This window comes from Oryctolagus cuniculus, chromosome X (genome assembly GCF_964237555.1).
Source record: "Oryctolagus cuniculus chromosome X, mOryCun1.1, whole genome shotgun sequence".
In the NCBI taxonomy this organism is placed as follows: Eukaryota; Metazoa; Chordata; class Mammalia; order Lagomorpha; family Leporidae; genus Oryctolagus; species Oryctolagus cuniculus.
In genome coordinates this window covers 2,808,322-2,831,062 of record NC_091453.1, presented here as the reverse complement: position 1 = coordinate 2,831,062, position 22,741 = coordinate 2,808,322, and the positions used below count along the sequence as shown (strand labels likewise).

Sequence of the window (22,741 nt, the reverse complement as noted above, 5' to 3'; positions counted from 1 at the left end):
AACAAAAGTTTTACAGATGACAATAATGGATGATCAAATTTATGCTTGTCTTGTATTGATTTCAGTGGTATTCTTGTGCCCGGGGGCTTTGGAATCAGAGGAACATTGGGAAAACTCCAGGCAATTTCTTGGGCAAGGGCAAAGAAGATTCCTTTTCTGGGTAAAATGCATGTTTCTTGATATTAGCTATAAGAGATAAAACTTTGAACTGTTTCTTATTATGAGAGTATGAACTCAGATTTGAAACTTCAGGCACCAAATACTCTGTTACAGGTATCAGCAAACTATATCCTGCAGGCCAAATATGGCAGACATCCTGTTTTTGTAAATAAAGTTTTATGGGGACATACACCAATTTGTTTATGTGGAGTCTTCAAAAAGTTAAAGGAAAATGCATATCATGAAAAAAACTGCATGGATTTCATTTTTTTTCACCAAAGTGAACTTATCTTTTAATTCCATTTCCCATGAAGTTTTAGAAGTATGCTCCTATTGTCTGTTACTATTCCTATGGTATAACAGTAAAGGAGACCCTATGGCTTGCAAAGCTTAGAATGTGAGCTTTTACAGAAAAATTGTGTCTTCCTCGGAGGGCTTGCCACTGTTCTGGCAAGTTCTGGGTAGTAAGAGGCTGGGAGAGGTCTCTGCCTGCACCTGCTCTTAACCTGCTCCGATTCCATTCCCAACTTACCACTTCAAGTGAAGAACCATTCAAGAGACTGCCACAGTTGGCTTTCTGATCAGAAAAAAAAATGTTTCATTCTAGGAAAGATAATAAAAAAAACCACCCAATGTCACAGGAATAGCTCCATGAAAAGTTGGTAGAATTGGGACTTCTGAGGCTGGCGCAGTGGCTCAATAGGCTAATCCTCCGCCTAGCGGTGCCGGCACACCGGGTTCTAGTCCTGGTCGGGGCGCCGGATTCTGTCCCAGTTGCCCCTCTTCCAGGCCAGCTCTCTGCTGTGGCCAGGGAAGGCAGTGGAGGATGGCCCAAGTGCTTGGGTCCTGCACCCCATGGGAGACCAGGAGAAGCACCTGGCTCCTGCCATCAGATCAGCATGGTGCGCCGGCCGCAGCGCACTGGCTGCAGCGGCCATTGGAGGGTGAACCAATGGCAAAAGGAAGACCTTTCTCTCTGTCTCTCTCTCTCTCACTATCCACTCTACCTGTCAAAAAAAAAAAAAAAAAAAAAAAAAAAGAATTGGGACTTTTGAATGCTTTCGTCCAAATTGCAGAGTGTGGCTTCTGTAGCAGTGAAAGCAGCTGGAATGAGCCTTGAGGTGGACAGGCCGGCCTGCAGCCGGGGGTTAGCAGGAGGGGCTGTGCAGAGAGCTGAGCTTCGCACTGGGCTTTGCACAGATTGCTGGGTTTATGAACCAAGTGGATAAGCTTTGCTGCCTTTTACTGTCAGTGGACTTTATTTTCCCCACTGCCTGCTCTTTGATTGGCCTCCTAGACTCTGTCCTTTTGGGACCCATACCCAAAAGCCAAGAGTAACTTCCCTGATACATTGTTTTGTTTTACTGGTCTAAGCCCATCTAAGCCACTGTTTTGTTTTGCAGTAATGATGCCTAAACCTCATATAGTGTTCACTGTATAGAATCCTTTGCAAGTCTTTAGTATTCTCACTCTCTCTTTTTTAGATTTATTTTATTTACTTGAAAGGCAGAATAACAGAGAGAGATTTTCCATCTGCTGGTTCACTCCTCAAATGGCTGCAATGGCCTGAGATGGGTAAGGCTGAAGCCAGGAGCCTGGAGCTCCATCCAGGTTTCCCATGTGGGTGGCAGGGCCTAAGCACTTGATCTGTCATCCACTGCTTTTCTAGATGCATTAGCAGGGAGCTGGATCGGAAATGGAGCAGCTGGGACTTGAACTGGTGCTCATATGGAATGCTGTCATCACAGGCGGCAGCTTAACCCCCTGAGCCACAGTGCTGGCTCCTTCAGTTCCATTTTGTGTCTCCTTTCCTGCTGTCCCCCACAGTCAAGCCATGATGGAGGTGCCAGCCTTCCTGGATTTTTTCCTGCAGTGAAGTCCATGGGGCTGTTCTGTAGATTAGCAGCAGGATGCTCTTTTTTTTTTTTTTTTAAAGATTTTATTTATTTGAAAGGCAGAGTTACAGAGAGACAGAGGCAGAAGACAGAAGAGAGAGGTCTTCCATCCACTGGTTCACTCCTCAGATGGCTATAATGGCTGGAGCTGTGCCGATCTGAAGCCAGGAGCCAGGAGCTTCTTCCGAGTCTGCCATGTGGGTGCAGGGGCTCAAGGACTTGGGCTATCCTCCACTGCTTTACAAGGCACATTAACAGGGAGCTGCATCAGAAGTGGAGCAGCTGGGACTCTAACTGGCGCCCACATGGGATGCTGGCACTGCAGGCAGTGGCCTTACCTGCGACAACATAGCGGCGGCCCAGCAGGGTGCCCTTTAGATGCTAGCCCCCTAGCCAGCCCGAGACTGCCCTCAGGCCAAGGCCACACTTTGGCAGTGCAATCACCTTGGGAAGGAGTGTGAAGTCTCAGCCTAAGAAGAATCCCTCTTAGGTTAGGTAAGAAACTCCTTGCAGGAAGCAGGGGCCCTGGGACAGCCCTGCAGCCCACACCTTTGCCCCGATGTAGGGGCAGATCTGGGTGGCTGCAGATCTGCCTGTTGGACCCTTGCTGCTCTCTGCCAGGGACCGACCGCCTCAGTGCCAAGGGGACAGCAGAAAGCACCACTTAGGCCGAGCCTTGCTCTCTGGGACTTGTACTCCAGGCAGAGGAGACAGACAGCAAACAAGGGAGCAGAAAATATGAATAAACGCAAAATGTGTTCATTAGCTTTGTTTCTGTGTTTTTGAAAATAGGAATTTGCCTTGGGATGCAACTAGCAGTGATAGAGTTTGCAAGGAACTGCCTTAACTTGAAAGGTAAGAGCGAGGCTCGCTAATACCCGTGTGGTAAAAGAAAAACTTACATTTCAGCTATTTTTCAGAAGTATTGGTGAGCTACTAACTCTTGTCTTAATCTTCAGACGCTGATTCCACAGAATTTGAGCCAAATGCCGCTGTTCCTCTGGTAAGTAAGTGACTTGTTTGTTTTTCTGGGTCCAGTCATTGGCATTTTGTTTCTGGCTCTTGCTTATACTCATACTGAGCTATTATTATTGTTGTTGTTGCTATTTTAAAAATTTATTTATTTGCTTGAAAGGCTGAACTACGGAGAGGGAGATGGACACACACACACACACACACACACACCCTAAGAGAGCGAGATCTTCTATCTGCTGCTTACTCACCGAATAGCCACAGTGGCCAGAGCTGGGCCAGGCTGAAGCCTGGAGCTCCATCTGGGTCTCCCATGTGTGTGCAGGAGGCAGGAGTCCAAGCACTTGGGCCATCCTCTGCTGCTTTCTCAGGCCCATTAGCAGGGAGCTGGATCGGAAGTGGAGCAACTGGTACTTTAACCAGTTAACCAGTTAACCAGTTAAAGCACCATCTGTAGCTGGTGCTACAGATGGTGGCTTAACCCACTGCACCACAACACCGGCCTCTATTGTTATTTTTTTTCTTACAGCATCAAAACAATTTGAATTGTATATGGATTTATTATCATCATTAGTGTTACATGAAACTGCTTTGTTCTCAGTGTTCCATCTTGTCAGCTGTGCCTTGAAGACAGACACAATCCTGGACTGATTTCTCTTCACAGCAGCTTTCAAGCTTAATGTTTAGGAAAGGATTAAATTGGCTGTGACAACAATTTATAACAGCTAATATAAATAAATGAGCTGTCCTCTCTTTAGACTCGTCCCCAGTCTGTCTATTTTCCACTTTGGTGGTCATCTATCTTTCTAAAACACAAGTGACAATCACTTTGCTGCTGGTTCTCATCTTCCACCAATTCCTTTTCCCTTAACATCTTTAGTCCAGGATTTTTGGCTGGACCCCCAGGCCGTCGTGCTGTGTCACCTGCTGCTTTCTTAATTCATCCCATGGCATCTCAATTCCTCCCATGCTTTGCATTTTGTGTTTGGATGATCTGATGTTGCCTGAGAATTCTCACACCTGAGGTGTCCCCCATATTTACAGTCTCCCTCCCTGCACCCCAGAATCTTAATGAAACAAGTGAAGAATTTAATTAAATACAACAGCAACTTGGTTACAAGCAACTTTTCAGTTCTTTCCTGACCTCTTTTCATTCCCTGCCTCTGCCTTCTGCGCCCACATGGATGTGATTGGCCTTCTGTCTGCCTGGTCTCCAGTTCCCCCTGCTTGCCCAGCTGTGTAGTTGTGGCCAAGCACCCACCTCGAACGAGCATACATCTCACACTTGTTATTTTTTTTTTTAAATTTTCATTACTCCAAAAAGAAGACCCACATCCTTTAGCTGACACTCCCAAGCCCCCTATGCCCCCAGCTCCAGGAACCATTAATCTGTTCTCTGCGTCTATAGATTTGAATATTCTCATCATTTCATATAATTGGAATCAAACAATTTGTGGCCCTTTGTGGCTTTTACTTAGTGTTATGTTCTCTAGGTCTGTGTATATTGCACAGTGTATCAGTTCTTCATTTCTTTTTATGGCTGATTAGTGTTCCCTTGGATGGACATAGCACATTTTATTTATTCATTGACCCATTGATAGATATTTGGGCTGTTTCCATTTTGTAGCTATTATGAGTAATGCTGTTATCAACATTCAAGTACAAGTTTTTGTGTGGGCACATGTTTTCAGTTCATTTAGCAGTGGAAGTGCTGGATTATATGCTAATTCTAACCTTTTGAGGAATTTTCAGCCTGTTTCCAAAGTAGCTACCACATTTAACCTTCCCACCAGTAATGTATTAGGGGCCCAATTTTTCCACACCCTTGTGAACACTTGTTATTGTCTTTTTTATTATAGCCGTCTTAGGTGATGTGAGGTAGTATCTCATTTGGCTTGGATTTGCATTTCCCTGATGGCTAAGGATGTTGAGTATCTTTTCTTGTGTTTGTGGCCACTATATGTCTCCTTTTGAAAAATGCCTTTTCACAACCTTTGTTCATTTATATTTTTTTTTGAGTTTTAAAAATTATTTTTATTAGAGAGAGAGAGAGAGAGAGAGAGAGAATGAGAATCTTCTATTCACTGGTTCACTTCCCAAAAGCCTGCAACAGCCAGGGCTGGGTCAGGCTGGAATCAGGAATTCCATCTGGGTCTCCCACATGGGTGGCAGCCATCATCTGCTGCCTCCTACGGTGCACATTACAAGAAAGTTGGAATTGGAAGTGGAGCCAGGACTCAACCCCAGGCATTCCAATAAGAGATGTGGATGTCCTAATCTGCATCTTAACCAGTGTACCAAATGGCCACCCCTGCCCTTTTTTACATTGGGTTATCCTATATTTATCACTGAGTTAAGCATTCTTTTTATATTTTAGATACAAGTTCCTTATGAGATATGTGATTTGTACTGTTGACATTTTTGGCCAGATTATTCTTTGTCATGTGTGAGGGATTGTCATGTGCAAAGTACATGGTCCCTACATGCTAGATGTTAGTAGCAACTTCCCTCACCCTCCAAAGTGACATTAAGAATACCTCCAAATATTACCAGATGTCCCCATTGAGAACCACTGATTTAGAGAAATCTGATTTTATTCTTGTCCTATCTAACCTATTCCTTCTCTTCCCTTATGACAACCATTAATTCTTTTTTCTCCTCTTGGTTTATATTTTCAATTTGAAAAAAATATTTTCATTTTATTTGAAAGAGAAAGATTCAGAGTTTCCTTGCTGATTTTCTGTCTGGTTGATCTATCCATTGCTGAAAGTGGGGTATTGAAGTCCCCTGTTACTATTGTATTGGAGTCTATGTCTCCCTTTAGATCCATTAGCATTTTTCTAAATAGCCAGATGAACTGTGATTAGATACATATACATTTATAATAGTCATATCTTCCTGTTGTATTGATCCCTTAATCATTATATAGTGCCCTTTGACTCTCTTAACAGTTTTTGAGTTAAAGTCTATTTTATCTGATATTAGGATGGCTACACCAGCTCTTTTTTGGTTTCTGTTAGCATGGAATATCTTTTTCCATCCTTTCACTTTCAGTCTGCATGTATCTTTGTTGGTGAGATGTGTTTCTTGTAGGCAGCAAATAGTTGGATTTTGTTTTTTAATCCATTCACCCAGTCTGTATCTTTTAACTGGAGAGTTGAAGCCATTTACATCCAAAGTGACTACTGATAAGTAACAACTTGGCCCTGGCATTTTCCCATAAATATTCCTATTGTCTACTTTGGATTTCCTTTGTACTTTTACTGGAGGTTTTCTGCCTTCACCTTCTTTCATAGTGATGACCATGTTTGTAAGGCCACCACAAAGCACACCAAACACCAGAGTAAGGGAAAGGGTTTATTGACGGGAAATCCAACAGGTCAGAGGGAGAGGGCAAAGAAGAAAGAGAGGAGCCGGCGCCGTGGCTCAATAGGCTAATCCTCCACCTTGCGGCGCCGGCACACCGGGTTCTAGTCCCGGTTGGGGCACCGGATTCTGTCCCGGTTGCCCCTCTTCCAGGCCAGCTCTCTGCTGTGGCCAGGGAGTGCAGTGGAGGATGGCCCAGGTGCTTGGGCCCTGCACCCCATGGGAGACCAGGAAAAGCACCTGGCTCCTGGCTCCTGCCAGGATCAGCGCGGTGCGCCGGCTGCAGCGGCGGCCATTGGAGGGTGAACCAACGGCAAAGGAAGACCTTTCTCTCTCTGTCTCTCTCTCACTGTCCACTCTGCCTGTCAAAAAAAAAAAAAAAAAAAAAAAAAAAAAAAAAAAAGAAGAAAGAGAGGAGTCTCGAGAGAGAGAGAGATCAGGAGAGAGAGAGCATGTGTGCAGGAAGCAGGTCCTGTTATACTCTTACAGGGGTAGGAAAGTAGGAGCAGCAAATCCGTTAGGATGGGAGTGGAGCTAACACTTGTGGTTGGGCCTTTGCTCACCTGGCTTCTAGCAATGTCAAAGGGGGCCAGAGCCTAGGATGGTGTCCAGAGCGTAGATCCTGTCATAGATAAGACTGCACCATTTTGCTAACATTGTCTATGTGTGTGTAGCACATCCTTTAGCATCTTTTGTAGGGCTGGACGAGTGATGGCAAGTTCTGTCAATTTCTGTTTGTTATGGAAGGTCTTTATTTCACCTTCTTTCATAAATCAGAGCTTTGCAGGGTATGGTATTCTGAGTTGACAATTTTTTTCTCCTAAGACTTAGAGTATATCTCGCCATTTCTCCTAGCCTGTAGGGTTTCTAATGAGAAGTCAGCTGTGAGTCTAATTGGAAATCCTCTGAAAATAATCTGGCATTTCTCTTGTGTACATTTTAGAATCATTTTATTGTGGAGAGTTTGACTACAATGTGTCATGGTGAAGATCTTCTCTGGTAATGTCTATTAGGAGTTTTATGTGCTTCTTGTACTTGGATATCCATTTCTCCAAATTAAGGAAGTCTTCTGTAATTATTTTACTAAAAAGGCCTTCTAACCCATTCTCTTTGCATGCCTTCAGGAACTCCCAAGACCCGTATGTTGGTTTGTTTGATAGTATCCCATAGATCTCCAACAATGTTTTTTAGTTTTCTAATTTCTTCTTCTTCTTCTTCTTTTTTTTTTGGTCTGACTAAAATTTCCAGAGATTTGTCTTCTAACTTGGATATTTTTTCTTCTGCCTCACTGAGTGTTAAGGCTTTCCACTGCATTTTTTATTTGTTCTAGTAAATTCTTCATTTCCAATATTTCATTTTTATTTCTCTTTAAGATCTCAATTTCATGGGAGAAATTTTCTTTTATGTCATGTATGGATTCCATTAGTTTGTGGATTTGTATATGATTACTTCTAATTAATCATATGATCAATATTTTGAATTCTGTTTCTGGCAATTCTTTAGTCTCATCTTCACATTCTAGTATTGAATTGCTGTATTCTTTTGGATGTGTCATGTTGTCTTCCTTATTTTTCCTTGAATGGCTGTGTTTATTGGCATTTGTGGAGATACTTGTTAGTTTTTTTTCCCCTGTGATGGCTTTTATCTTTGGACTATGCCTTTGTGGATTATTGGAATGTCTGCTCTTTCAGTGAATACCCAGAGGCGTGTGCTGGGTGTGGTCAGGGAGCGCTGTTCAGTGCTCCAGGGTGAGGGGAGTGTCTAAGGTGAAACCCAAGTTGGGTGTGGTAAATCAATCAAACTCGCTCGCGTGCGCATGCGCACACATGCACGCACACGCGTGCTCTCTCGCCCTCTTGCTCTCTCGCTCTTGCTCTCTCCCTCTCCCCGCCCCTCTCTTTCTCTCCCCCTCCCCCCCCCCTTCAGAGAGGAGGTTTGTTCAGCTCTGTTGGCGTAGTCTCATGCTCACCCCCTCTCCTCAGAGGAGACCTATGCCTGGGCACTAGTCCCAGTGGGTACAGTTTATGTCAGCACTGCCACAAGAACCACACAAGGGATCCATGCAGTCCTCTTTGTGAGTGCAGTTCCCACAGCAATGACCCTCAACAGGGAATCAGGGAGCCCCAAGTGTGTGGAGCTACCCACAGTGACTGCTCACAGTCCCAGCTGCACCCTGCGTTCTCCCACGCAGGCATGGTGTTTTCACAGACCTGGCACACAAGGCTCCCACAGTCACTAGTGCTCAGTCCCGTCAGTTCTCCCAGCCAGGCTCAGGCATTTCCTCTCAGCTGGGTGTGTGGAAACGAGCTGACGCAGCTGTTATGCATGTCCAAAATAACACCCATCCCCTCTCAGCTAGTTAGAGGATGTTGGTGCTGGGTGGTCAGGGAGAGAGAAACATGGCCCCTTTTTTCTGCTCTAGGTTCACAGGTGCACTGTCCCCCACAGGGCTCCAAGCCAGATTCACACCAGGTTCTTCCCACAGCTTTATCACCAGTGCCTTGGGCTGTTGCAGTCTGGCCTCGCCTCACTCTCCAAAGCTGGTGCTGAGGCTCTCAGCTGCTGGGGTCCTGAGTTGTGTGTGTCCACACCCTCCACATAGATCTACAGTGTCCTAATTTGCATGGAGTTTCCTTTGCCATTTTATCCCTCTTTCCTAAAATTGCACTCTCTCCACTTTTTTTTTTATAAATTTTTTTAGATTATCTTTTTTTAAACTTTACAGTTTTTATTTATTTATTTGAAAGACAGAGTTACAGAGAGAGAGAGAGAGAGACAGAGAGAGAGGTCTTCCATCCGCTGGTTCACTCCCCAGATGGCTGTGACAGCTGGAGCTGCGCTGATCTGAAGCCAGGAGCCAGGAGCTTCTTCTGGGTCTCCCACGTGGGTGCAGGGGCCCAAGGACTTGGGCCATCTTCCACTGCTATTCAGGCCATAGAAGAGAGAAGGATTGGAAGAGGAGCAGCTGGGACTCGAACCGGCACCCATATGGGATGCTGGCACTGCAGGCCAGAGATTTAACCTGCTGTGCCACCGCACCAGCCCCTCCACCTTTTTTGTTGTTGTTGTTACTATCCTCCTATAGACTAGAGCAGTGGGCTCCCCCCTATTCCGCCATCTTCTCATTTTTAAAATGTAAGTAACCTGTGTGTCTGTTCGTAGCCCCCCTCCTTAGATGAATGGTAGCATACTCTGCACATTTTTTTCCTGCCTTGCTTTTTCCACTTAACACCATATGCTGGAGATTACCCCATGGAAGGATCTAGAAATATCCTTCACTCCTTTTTATAGCTTGCAATTCAACCATAATGAACCATAAGTTCCCAGCCAGATGGTACTTTTAAGTCATGCTCAGAAGGCCTAGGACCAGTGAAGAGTTTCTGATGAGGCTTTAATATAAACATATTTCCTTACTAATAACTGAAGTGGCTATGCCAGGAAAATGTGGATTTTCTTTTCTAAGATATACTTTGGGATAAGAAGTGACTTTACCAGTAGGTGCCACTGTTAGATAGGGCTGGCAAGCTAATTCTTTCATGCCTATCCTTTTTTTTTAAATGTTTGCTTTTTTATTTTCATCTACTTGAAAGGCAGAGGTGTGGGGAGGAGGAAACAGAGAAAGATACACATAAACACAGACACACAGAGAGAGATAGATATCTTCCATCCATTGGTTCATTCCTCCAAATGGCCCCAACAACCAGGGCTGGGCCAGGCTGAGACCAGGAGTTAGGAACTCCATGCAGATTCCCCACGTGGATGCAGCAGCCCAAGCACTTGGGCCATCTTCCGTTACCTTTCCAGACACATTGGCAGGAAGCTGGATTGGAAGCAGAATAGCCAGAACTTGAATGAGCACTCTGATATCCCATGTGGCAGCTTAACCCTCTGCACCACAATGCCCACCTCCGAGGACTGTTCTTTGTGTGTTCGTGCATGTGCACACATGCGCAAGCATGTGCTTTAAAAAATTTATACGCAGGATAAAAAAATAAGCCCTGTAGAAAGGTATACAACTACCTGTCATTTGCCACCACTTCACCTCAGTTCCCTTCTCCAGAGACAACTAGCTCTCTTTATCCATTTCTTTTGTTACTGTCTAGAGACACAGTGTGTGTGTGTGCATGCGTACCTACTCACACACATTTTGGGGTATAAACCACATATGCTAGCATGCTTGAGACACTGTTCCCACCTTGCTTTTTGTACAGAGCACTCCACATCAGTACACAGGGTCTTCCATATACTTGCCCTGCTGTCTGCTATACGGATGCACCATTATTTGTTTAACCACCCTCGTATTTAGGTTGTACCCATTATTTTGCTACTTTAAATCATGCTGCCAATTAGTATCATGTACATATGTCCTTGTACCCACTCTTAAGCACATCTATAGGATAAATTTCTACAAGCGGAATTGCTAAGCCAGAGGATATGTGCATTTTACATTTTGATGGCTTTTACACACGTGAGTGAGATGAGAACAATAAAACCTAATTGCTATTGAACATCTTTATGGCCTGCAATCAGTTTGTTGGAGAAAAATAGCTGTAAGAGCCAGCATTTGTGCTGATGGTGAGAAGTCTTATTAGAGGAAAAGATGAAGGTGATGGCATTGTCAGGCAGCAAACACCAGGAAGCCTGGGATCACTGTACTTGAGCAAGTAACAATTACTCAGTGTGTGCTGGGCACTCTGGCCCCTCTAGTTAAAAAGTAACTGTGGGGAGCAACTCGGATTAGACTAAGTTACTGGAATTAAGACTTATTCTATGCATCTGCTCTCCCACAATATGGCGCTGAGAAGGGAGTAACAACTTCTATGCAGCTGCCTCTCGCCAATTTGATTGACTGAGCTGCAGGAGCTGATCCTGCTCCTGATTGGAGGAGAGCAGCGTACTCGGTGTGTGGGTAGCAGAGTTGGGATTGGCGGAAGAGGACTATAAAGGAGGAGAGAGACAACATGCACCAGGAACATCTAAGGGGAACATCTATCTGAAGGAACACCTGTGTAGCTCCCGAGAGAGCCGGCCGGCGGTGTGCCGCTCCCCTGTGGAAGTGGGGAATGTGGCAGGGGGAACCGCCCTTCCACGGAGGTGGAAGGGACGGTAGTCAACCCGGGAAGAACCAGCAGCAAACCCGGGGAGGGCCGAGCAGACGAAAGAACAGCGCAGGGTCCTGTGTCGTTCCTCCACGAAGAGGGGGAGCGACATAATGGTGCCGTGACTCGAATATGAAGCCTAGGCAGGGTTACCCGGGGAGGGCCGAGCAGACAAAAGAACAGCGCAGGGTCCTGTGTTGTTCCTCCACGAAGAGGGGGAGCGACAGTAACCAAGTTGGAAACCAGGAACCTCCTCCAGTACATCGTATTAGCTGCTCATGTCTGTTTTGTGGGCCATCATAGCCTTCTTTGGGGATGCGTTAGTATTCTGTTTGCTTATGAAATCAATAGAGACGTTAGTATCCGGAACAGATCTAAGTGGGGGTGTCTCTTACATACATAAAAGGAGAAGTCGATTTTTCTCTTAGGGTTAAGGTAGACTCTTCATGAGGTTCAGAGTACTCAGGGGACAGTGAATAAAATTTATTTTATTGTGTCATTTCTCTGCTTAATCCACAAGGTGTAATAGGAGGCTCTGGGACTTGGCACAGTATTCCAGGTTTCTACAAGCAGCTCTGTTTTTTTGTCCTGCTTCAAAGTAGTCTCAGCTTCTTTGTAGACAATGTTTATCAGGAACACAGCTGTAGCTGACTTATAGTCTCACCCTGTATCAATCAAGTGGCATCTGCAGACATCCTTGACCTTGAAGTTGGCTTGCCGTATCTCTGGTTCATCTGGAATGTAGTTCACATTATCGTGGACTTTATATGTAAAACATGTTTGACTTTTGAGGCATGTATAGGAATGATGACCTTGGTCTAATCTCCAGGCAGGTGGATCTGCTTAATGTCCAGCCTTTCTTTTGTTTTCTTGAAAAAGAAATCTGAATTTCCATAAGATAGGACACCCTGAAAACAGAATCCATGTTCCACCTCCAAAACACATCAACACACGTGCATCCTTGGATGGTGGTGCTGGTAAGGAAAAGTGAGAAATCTGAAGAATTTTATTTATTTATTTATTTTTTTATTTTTTTTTTATTTATTTTTTTTTTGACAGGCAGAGTGGACAGTGAGAGAGAGAGACAGAGAGAAAGGTCTTCCTTTGCCGTTGGTTCACCCTCCAATGGCCGCCGCGGCCGGCGCGCTGCGGCCGGCGCACCGCGCTGATCCGATGGCAGGAGCCAGGAGCCAGGTGCTTTTTCCTGGTCTCCCATGGGGTGCAGGGCCCAAGCACCTGGGCCATCCTCCACTGCACTCCCTGGCCACAGCAGAGGGCTGGCCTGGAAGAGGGGCAACCGGGACAGAATCCGGCGCCCCGACCGGGACTAGAACCCGGTGTGCTGGCGCCGCTAGGCGGAGGATTAGCCTATTGAGCCGCGGCGCCGGCCTAGAAATCTGAAGAATTTTAACAAGGTGAAAATGGATACTTGAGGTCACGATATTTGGCATTATTTCAATTTTGGCTATTTACCCTAAGTGTGACTTCATTTATACCTTTTTCATCCAGGAATTTTTCTTTTTTTCTTTCTTTTTTTTTAAACATTTGTTTATTTGAAAGAGTTACAGAGAGGGAGAGGCAGAGGCAGAGAGAGAGAGAGAGAGAAAGAGAGAGAAGAAAGTCAGTCTACCATCTGCTGGTTCACTCCCCAAATGGCTGCAACAGCCAGGGCCTGGCCAGACCAGGCCGAAGCCAGGAGCCAGGAGCTTCATCCTGGTCTCCCACATGGGTGTAGGGGCCTAAGGATTTGGGCCATCTTCCACTGCTTTCCCAGGCACATTAGCAGGGAGCTGGATTGGAAGTATAGCAGCCAGGACTCAGACCAGCACCCATATGGAATGCCAGCATCACAGGTGGTGGCTTTACCTGCTATGCCACAGCACGGGCCTCACCGGGAATTTTCAAAGTTAAAATTAATTTTATATCTGACAGTAGATTTGTGTAATAGTGACTTATCGTTAAAAGTCAATTTAGGTGAAGGTAATTTGTGTTATACATTAAGCGTAATGCATGCATGTATTAAATTTTCCTGCCTTTAGTTGAAACCCTGTTTGAAGTATTTTCCTCTTTATTATTTTTATACAACTTCATATGGAATGCAAATTACAAAGTGTTTTTTTTTTTTTTAAACCAGACGGCCCACTTAGAGTAACTTTTTAGGAAGCTTTTATTACTTCGGAGACTGGATTTCCTTTAGAATGTTGAAGAAAGCATATCTGAACTGTCAAAAATAAATAAATCACTTGGAGGTTAGTTCATGCTAAGAAACTTTTTCCCAATAAAAGCAGTCATCAAGAATAAAGCTATAATGTGGGTAAAATGGCCGTTTCTGCCCCAGTCTGGTAGCCCAACAGTCGCTTGGTGCTGTTGCTTTGGACATGTTTGGTTCTAAGCTGCCTGGGGAAAGGATAATCCTCCTGAAAGGGAAGTCTTGGATCTCTTGGTGGGAATGTAAATTGATACAGCCATTATGGACCACAGTATAGAGGTTCCTCAACAAATTAAAGATGGAACTACATGTGATCAAGCAATCCCACTTCTGGGTTGCTGCACAGTCCGAAGCTGCGACATTAGTGTGCCTAAGAGATAGCTGCACTTCTGTGTTCATTGCAGTTCATTCACAATAACCAAGAGGGGGAATCAACCCAAGTGTTGTGGACAGATGATGGGATAAGGAAAACATGGTATATATATACACAGTGGAATACTATTCAGCCCTGGTGAAGAAAGAAATCCTGTCCATTGCAACAACATGGATGAAACTGGAAGACATGTGAAGTGAGCCAGGCGTAGAAAGACAAATACTGCATGATCTCACTGAGGTGTGGAATCTAACAAAGTTGAACTCATAAAAACAGAAGAATGGTAGTTATGGGGGGGCAAGGATGGAGGTTAGGGAGGTGTTAGAGGGTACAGACTTTCATTTATAAAGTAGACAAATACTGGAGACTGTGCAGCATGGTGGTTATAGTTAATACTGTATTAAATAATTTTTTAAAAAATATTCATTTATTTATTTGAAAGAGTTACACAGAGAAGGAGAGGCAGAGAGAGGTCTTCCATCCGCCAGTTCACTCGCCAATTGGCTACAAAGGCCAGAGCTGCACTGATCCAAAACCAGGAACCAGGAGCTTCTTCCAGGTCTCCCACGCGGGTGCAGGGGCCCAAGGACTTGGGCAATCTTTTACTGCTTTCCCAGGCCATAGCAGAGAGCAGGCTTGGAATTGGAGCAGGCAGGACTCAAACCGGTGCCCATATGGGATCCAGCCCTGCAGGTGGTGGTTTTACTGGCTATGCCACAGCGCTGGCAGCTGTATTAAATACTTGAAATTTGGGGCCAGCATTGTGGCGTAGTGGGTAAAGCTGCTGCCTGCAGTGCCAGCATTCTGTATAGGTACCGGTTCATGTCCCAGCTGCTCCACTTCTGATCCAGCTCCCTGATAATGTGCCTGGGAAAGCAGCAGAAGATGGCCCAAGTGCGTGGGCCCCTGAACATGTGTGGGAGACCCAGAAGAAGCTCCTGGCTTCGAATTGGCTCAGCTCTGGCTGTTGTGGCCATTTCAAGAGTGAATCAGGCTGGCGCCGTGGCTCACTAGGCTAATCCTCCGCCTGCGGCACCGGCACCCCGGGGTTCTAGTCCTGGTCGGGCTCCGGATTCTGTCCTGGTTGCTCCTCTTCCAGTCCAGCTCTCTGCTGTGGCCCGGGAGTGCAGTGGAGGATGGTCCAGGTGGTTGGGCCCTGCACCCGCATGGGAGACCAGGAGGAAGCACCTGGCTCCTGGCTTCGGATCAGTGCTGCGCCTGCCGCAACGCGCCGGCTGTATTGGCCACTTGGGTGGTGAACAATGGAAAAAGGAAGACCTTTCTCTCTAACTCTGCCTGTCAAAAACAAACAAACAAACAAACAAACAAACACAGTGAATTAGTAGATGGAAGATCTGTTTCTGTCTTTCCCTCTCTGTAACTCTGACTTTTAAATAAATAAATAAATCTTTAAAAAAATTGAAATTTGCTGGGAAAATAGGTTTCAGTTATTCTCATCACATATGAGGGTACTTAAAAATTCATTGAAAAAGGGATTAATGTTGTGGTACAGCAGGTTAAGCCACTGCTTGGGACAGCGCAGCATCTCATATTGGAGTGTGAGTTCAAGTCCTGGCTACTGTGGTTCCGATTCAGCTCCCTGCTTATGTGCCCAGGAAGGCATCAGAGGGTGGTAGGCCCCTGCTACCCATATGTGAGATCCAGATGGAGTTCCTGGCTCCTGTTTTTGGGAGTGAACCACCAGATAGAAGATCTCTCTCATGCTTGCTACTATTCTGCCTTTCAAATAAAAAAAAAATAAATCTTTGAAGAAAAGTTTAGAAAAAAACTTTTCATTTTGTTATAAAACAGTGTGAGTTTTCCACAAACATTTTGAAGATGACATGTATGTACATATTTGAAATTTTTTGGCACCAAAATAAGCTTATCTTTAAATTCCATTTTCTATGAGCTTTTTTTTTTAACAAAAGATTTATTTTATTTGGAAGACAGAGTTATGGGGGGGGGGGATAGAGAGGTAGAGAGAGAGTCAGAGAGAGAGATAGAGGTAGGTCTTCCATCCACTGATTCACTCCCCAAATGGCCACAACAGCAGGAGCTGAGCCAATCCGAAGCCAGGAGCTTCTTCCAGGTCTCCCACGCAGGTGCAGGGGCCCAAGGACTTGGGTCATCCTCCACTGATTTCCCAGGCCACCAGCTGAGAGCTGGATTGGAAGTGGAGTAGCTAGGACTCGAATCAGCATCCACATGGGATGCTGGTGCTGTAGGCACGGGCTTTAACCCACTTCGCCACAATGCCGGCCCCTCCATGAACTTTTTGAGGTACCCTGTACACATTAAAAAAAGGTAACTTATGTGAGGTGATGACTATGTAAGCTTGTTTGAGGAGATCATTTCAGAATGTATATAAAATAGTATGCTGTGCACCTTGACCAGGTATGACTTTTATTTGTCAGTTATACCTTGATGAAAAAGAAAAATATTCTCCCAGGCACAATAACCACTGCTTAATGTGTAGGGCATGCTTTTTCCCTACCCTTGCTCTTTAGCCAATTCTACTTAAAAAAATTATTTATTTGAAAGGCAGAGTGACAGAGGGAGGGAGGGAGAGAGATCTTCTATCTGCTGGTTCGCTCTTCTAATGCCTACAACAACCGGGGCTGGGCCAGGCTGAAGCCAAGAGCCTGGAATTCCTTCTGGGTCTCCCACGTGGGTGGCAGGGACCCCACTACTTGAGCCATCACCTGCTGCCTCCTGGGTATGCTCTAGTAGGAAGCTGGATCAGAAGTGGAATAGCTAGGACTTGAACCAGGCACTCCGATATGGGATGTGTGTCCCAACAGGCATTTTAACTTGCTCTGCCACAATTCCTGACTCTGAGTCTACATTTTTATTTTAGAATTTTCCTTTTTTTAAACTTTATTTTATTTATTTGAAAGAGTTACAGAGAGAGGCAGAGGCAGGGACAGAAAGATCTTCCATCCGCTGGTTCACTTCCCACATGGCTGCAACAGCCAGAGCTGGACCAGGCTGAAGCCAGGAGCCAGGAGCTTCCTCTGGATGCAGGGGCTCAAGCACTTGTGCCATTTTCTACTGCTTTCCCAGACGCATTAGCAGGGAGCTGCATCAGAAGTGGAACAGCCAGGAGTCAAACTGTTACCCATTTGGGATGCTGGTGCTGCAAGGCAGGGCTTTAACCCGCCGTGTCGCAACAACAGCCCCATGAGTCTACATTTTGAAAGAAGAAAGTGCAGCTTGGAGTGAACTCTCATTAGTGAATCATCAGGGTAGTCCCTAATGTTATCGATAAATGAGTGACTAAATGAATACTTCAAGATTGATGTATTTTAATGCATTTGTACCTTGAGCTCAATGGGAAATGTCTTAGGAATAGGTATATCCACCGCTTGAGAGATTTTTTTTTCTTGCAAGAGAAATAATTGAATGCTACTAGAATGAGATTATTAAAAAGAATAAAGGCCCTGCATTTGAGTGTTGTCTACTTCAGTGCAGTCCTAAATATAGTATGTTCTAATTGAGCTGCCACCACAACTCTGACTTATTGTGTAGTTGGGGATTGAAGACATAGATTGGTGAAACAGGTTACCAAATATTTGGACAATAAGTGAGTACGCCCTCCTTAAGTGCTACCAGTGGTGTCAACTGGCAGTTTCTGCCATGATGAAATGTTCAAGAAGAATGGAGCCACTAGCTGCACAGGGCTACATTTGAAATGTAGCTAGTACAACCAAGGAACTGAATTTTCAATGTTACTTAATTTTAATGACTTTAAATGTCAACAGCCACATGTGTCTGGGGGGCCACAGAATTGGCTAGTGTAGTTAGACCCTAAAAATCCAGAGTCAGAGAAAAAAAGTACTGTGGGTTAGAGTAACAAGGGGTAATGGTCAGGCTCAGGGGCATCATGGCAAGGAAGGAGGTCTGTGCTAGGTTGGAATGTCCAAGATTTGGTCATGAACATATTGTAGGGTTATAAGGAAAGAAGGGAGCTGGGTGCAGATTTGCAGAAGGCCAGGGATGTCAGTGACAAAATTAATCCCAAAGGAAATATGGAACAAATGGGTGCCTTTTTGAGGCCTGAGTATAATTTGTCCATGCCAGTGACTCTCAGTCATTTCAGGAAGGTATTTCCCTCTCCTCCCTCCCCCCCTTTCCTTCCTTCCCTCCTCCTTTTCTTCTTCTTTTTATTTATTTATTTGAAAATCAGAGTTACAGAGAAAAAGGAAGACACACACACACACACACACAGACACAGACACAGACACAGAGAAAGAGAGATCTTCTATCTGCTGGTTCACTCCCCAGATGGCTGCAATGGCCAGGGCTGGACCAGGCCAAAGCCGGGAACCAGGTGGTTCATCCGAGTCTCCCATGTGAGTGGTAGGGGCCCAAACACTTGGGCCATCTTCTGCTGCTTTTCCCAGGCTATCAGCAGGGAGCTGGATCAGAAGTGGAGCAGCTGGGACACCAACCAGGCACTCATATGGGATAGCGGCGTTGTACATGTCAAGTGTACCTGCTATGACACTATGCCAGCCTCATCCCTCACATTTCTAGTGTGGCCCCTGTTCTTGTTTCTTTTGCCCTGGGGGCCTCCTGGCTGTTACGCTGTGTCTTCTGTACCCTTGCAGACGGTTTCTTGGTGCCCACCTCATCTTCTTAAAGCACATTTATATCACTGTGAAATTCCTACACTTTCCTGCTCCCTTTCTGAGGTTGGGCAGACTCTTTACTGTGGCAGTCAAGGACTCTCGTGATCAGAAGTCAGTGTCCCTTCAGTATCCCTCTGACCTGGATTTCAGCCCACAGCAGTGTGTGTGTTCCCTGAACTGCCTTGCGCTTAGACCTGCCAAGTTGACTTGGGCTGTCTTCTCTCCTGTGAGTGCCCACTGCTGCCCCTCCCCTGCCTTGCTCCCCTCAAACCACTTCCTACAAATTCTGATTGAAATGGTATTTTTATTTATTTATTCAAAAGGCAGAATGACAGAGATGGACACACACACACACACACACACGTGCAGATCTTCCATCCACTGGTTCATTCTCCAAATGCCTGCAACAGCCAGGAGCCAGGAACTCCATCCGGGACTCCCACGTAGGTGGCAGGGACCCAAGTATTGGGGCCATAATTTACTGCCTTCCCAGGTGCATTAGCAGGAAGCTGGATAGTAAGCAGAGCAGCCCAGACTTGAACTAGCGCTCTGATATGGAATGTGGGTGTCCCAAGTGGCAGTTTAACCTGCTGTACCACAGTGATTTACCCGAAATGCTATTTTTAAAAATTGAATCTTTTCCCTGGCTTGATCTGAGACTTACCAACTTAGAATCTCAGGGATCTGGAAATGTGAATCTTTTGTGGCATTTGCATAATGCCTCACACAGACTAGGAATTTTGTATATATTGAAGTTGAAATAGGACATGAGAGATCTTCAAAAGTTCGTGGAAAAACTATGCATGCATTTCACGATGTTTTTGTACCAAAATACATTCATCTTTTAACTTGTTATCTTGATATGCAAAGAGAGAGAGGAAGAGAGACAGACAGAAAGAGCACGCATCTGCTGCTTCACTCCCTCAATGCTTGCAGTGGCCCTCAGCTAGCACCAAAGCTGGGGGCTGGGAATTCAATCTGGATCTCCCACATGGGTGATAGAGACCCAATTACTTGAATTTTCACCACTGCCTCCCTGGGTCTGCATTAGTGGGAAGCTGGAATCAGGAGCCAGGAATTGAACCCAGGTACTCTGATGTGGGATGTGGATATCTTAATTGGCATCTTATCTGCTAGGCTAGCATCTACCCTAAAGTTATCTTTTGATTCCATTTTCCATGAAGTTTTGTATCCTCATATATCTACTCTGTGAGAGGCTGATTGATACCTAGAGCATAGGCTAAAATGTGAAACTCTCATGACCTAGCTACTATAACTTAAAGTATGCAGCAGATTAAGCCATTGCCTGGGATGCTTGCATCCCATATTGGAGTGTTGGAACTGAGTCCTGCATCTATTTTTTTTTAAGGATATTTCTTTCTTTTTTTTTTTAAAGATTTATTTATTTACTTGAAAGTCACAGTTACACAGAGAGAAAAAGAGAGGCATAGAGAGAAAGAGGTCTTCCATCTGCTGGTTCACTCCCCAGTTGGCCAAAACAGCTGGAGCTGGGCCGGAGCCAGGAGCCAGAAGCCAGAAGCCAGGAGCTTCCTCCTGGTCTTCCCACGTGGGTGCAGGGACCCAAGGACTTGGGTCATCTTTTACTGTTTTCCCAGGCCCTAGCAGAAAGCTGGATCAGAAGTGGGAGCAGCTGAGACCTGAACTGGCGCCCATATGGGATGCTGGCACCACAGGCAGTGGCTTTACCTGCTACCCCACAGTGCTGGCCCCTTGCATCTCCTTCTGATCCAGCACACCTTGGGAGACTGCAGATGGTGGCTCAAGTACCTGTGTCTCTGCCACCCTATGAGAGATCTGGATGGGATTCCTGGCTCCTAGCTTCAGCCTGGCCCAGTCCCAACTGTGGTGGGCATTTGGGGAGTGAACCAGCAGATGAAAGATATTTTTCTGTCACTCTACCTTTCAAATGAATAAAAATAAATTGCTTTTTAAAATAATAAAAACCAAAATTTTAGACTAATGTTGGTTAGGAATAAAGATATGAAAATCTTCAATAAAATACTAGATTGTGTAATTTAATAGTATTAAAGGATAATCATCCATGACTGGATAAGATATTTAAGGAACTAAATAATTAACACATGATATTGATTCACTAAAGGAAAGAAACCCCATATCATCATAGATGTTCAATAGCCCATTTGCAGTATTCATACCCTGGTGTTCACTATCTCATAGCAAACTGAGGAAAGACTGGTAGTTTTTAAGCAAGAAAAAGGGTATATTCTACAAACCAAGAGCCAACAGTAAACTCAATGGTGAGATAATAGAGGATTCCTATTAAAACCATCAATAAATGAAGATGTGCACTGTTGTGACTAGTGAAGTTGTTAAAATGAGGCCAGCTAGTGCTGTCTGGGTGATAAAGCTCTCCTGTTTGCTTATAGAGATAGGAATCCAGGCCCCCTTTTGGGAAATCCAAAACTCTACAAATAGCCATCCCCTCTGACTCAGACATTGACTTGGGCTTCTCAGAAGTTCTAAGGGAATAAGAAATGTTGACAGAGATAGCAATAAGTTTTCATTATAGCATTTAGAAGATTCTGAAAGTCTCAGTGCCCCACAATGGGGAAATACTGAAGAGTATTCCAGTGGAACATAATTATTCATTAGAAATATTTAAGGCTTTTGATACCATGAGAATGTTCTTGTGTTGAATTAGTGTGATATAAATTGTATCTAAACATCCCTTCAACTGTGTATAAAAATCTTCTCTGTGAGGGTGGGTGTTTGTCCTTGTGGTTAAGATACTGGTTAGGACATCTGCATCCCATATTGGAATGCCTAGGTTTGAGTCCTTGGCTCTACTCCTGATTCTAGTTTCCTGCTAACATGCACCCTGGGAGGCAGCAGCTAACAGCTCAACTAGTTGAGTCCCTGCTACCCATGTGGGGGACCTGGATTGTGTTCCTAGCTCCCAGCTTTAGCCTGGCCTAGTCCTGGCATTGCAGGCATTTGGGGAGTGAACCAGGAGATGGGAACTCTCTACCTGTCTCTGTCTGCCTCTCAAATAAATAAATAAATAAATAAATTAAAAATTTTTAGAAAATCTCTTTTTTGGTGGAAGGGTTAGAAATCATTGTTTGTTCTGGTTAAGTTTCCAAATGTTTGAAATGGCTTTCAATCAATTTCATTTTATTATTGGAAATTTCTGTAATTATATCTTCTCTTCCCAAAAGGCCCACAATTCTCATCCCAAAATTTAGATAGTTATATTTTCAGACGACTACAAATAAGAAAATGCAGAGAAACTTCTCGCAGAAAGCCACAGCATGGAATTTTTTACATGCTCTCCTTTATTTGAATGTTTTCATTTCTTCTTTTTAATAGGATGCATGCCCATATTTTTTTTAAATCAAAGTGTACAATAAGATATCAAGTGAAAAATGGCTTTCCCATCCCTGCCCCTTTCCATCTGCCTAGTGTTATCCTAATGTGTGATGTGTGATTTTCTAACATGTACTTGCCGAGACTTTTTAGCACATATACAAGCCAATTTGATGTATATCCTCCCCCATTCCTGCCTCCCTCCCTCCCCTGTGCCCCTGGGACCCCACCGTGGCACAGGTCCTTACCCAAATGAGGCCTTTCCTCCCTCTGAGATCAGGCTCACAGAGATGAGCCTGGCCTCATCCAGCCTGGGCACAAGAGACCTCTTCCTGTCAGGTGGCCACCTGCCTACCCTAGAGGCTGGCAAAGTGGGAGTATTTTTGTGTACACTGCTGCCCACCTTGGAGGACCTTCAAAGGAATGGGGGAAATGACCGCAGCCAACTTGGGTGACACTCCCCATATGTACTCTTTTTTTCTTTTAATATTATTTATTTGAAAGTCAGAATTGCACAGAGAGAAGGAGACACAGAGTGGGGGGGGGGGGTCTTCTATCCTCTGATTCACTCCCCAGATGGCCGCAACGGCCGGAGCTGCACCGATCCGGAGCCAGGAGCTTCTTCCAGGTCTCCCACGCGGGTGCAGGGGCCCAAACACTCGCGCCATCTTCTGCTGCTTTCCCAG

At 44.9% G+C, this 22,741-nt stretch overlaps 1 protein-coding gene across 10 annotated transcripts in view; it reads left to right on the top strand.

Annotated features, from left to right (window-relative positions):
• CTPS2 (CTP synthase 2) overlaps positions 1-22,741 on the top strand; it is a 196,245-nt gene that overhangs the window by 113,101 nt on the left and 60,403 nt on the right. For all 10 annotated transcript variants that reach the window (XR_519479.4, XR_519480.4, XM_070067268.1 and 7 more), the window contains exons 11-13: positions 66-160; positions 2,847-2,909; positions 3,014-3,057. Coding sequence is in view for 8 of the 10 variants with exons in the window: in XM_070067268.1 (XP_069923369.1) it covers positions 66-160; positions 2,847-2,909; positions 3,014-3,057 (202 nt within the window). In the remaining 2 variants the exon portion in view is untranslated. The remainder of the gene's footprint in view (positions 1-65; positions 161-2,846; positions 2,910-3,013; positions 3,058-22,741) is intronic.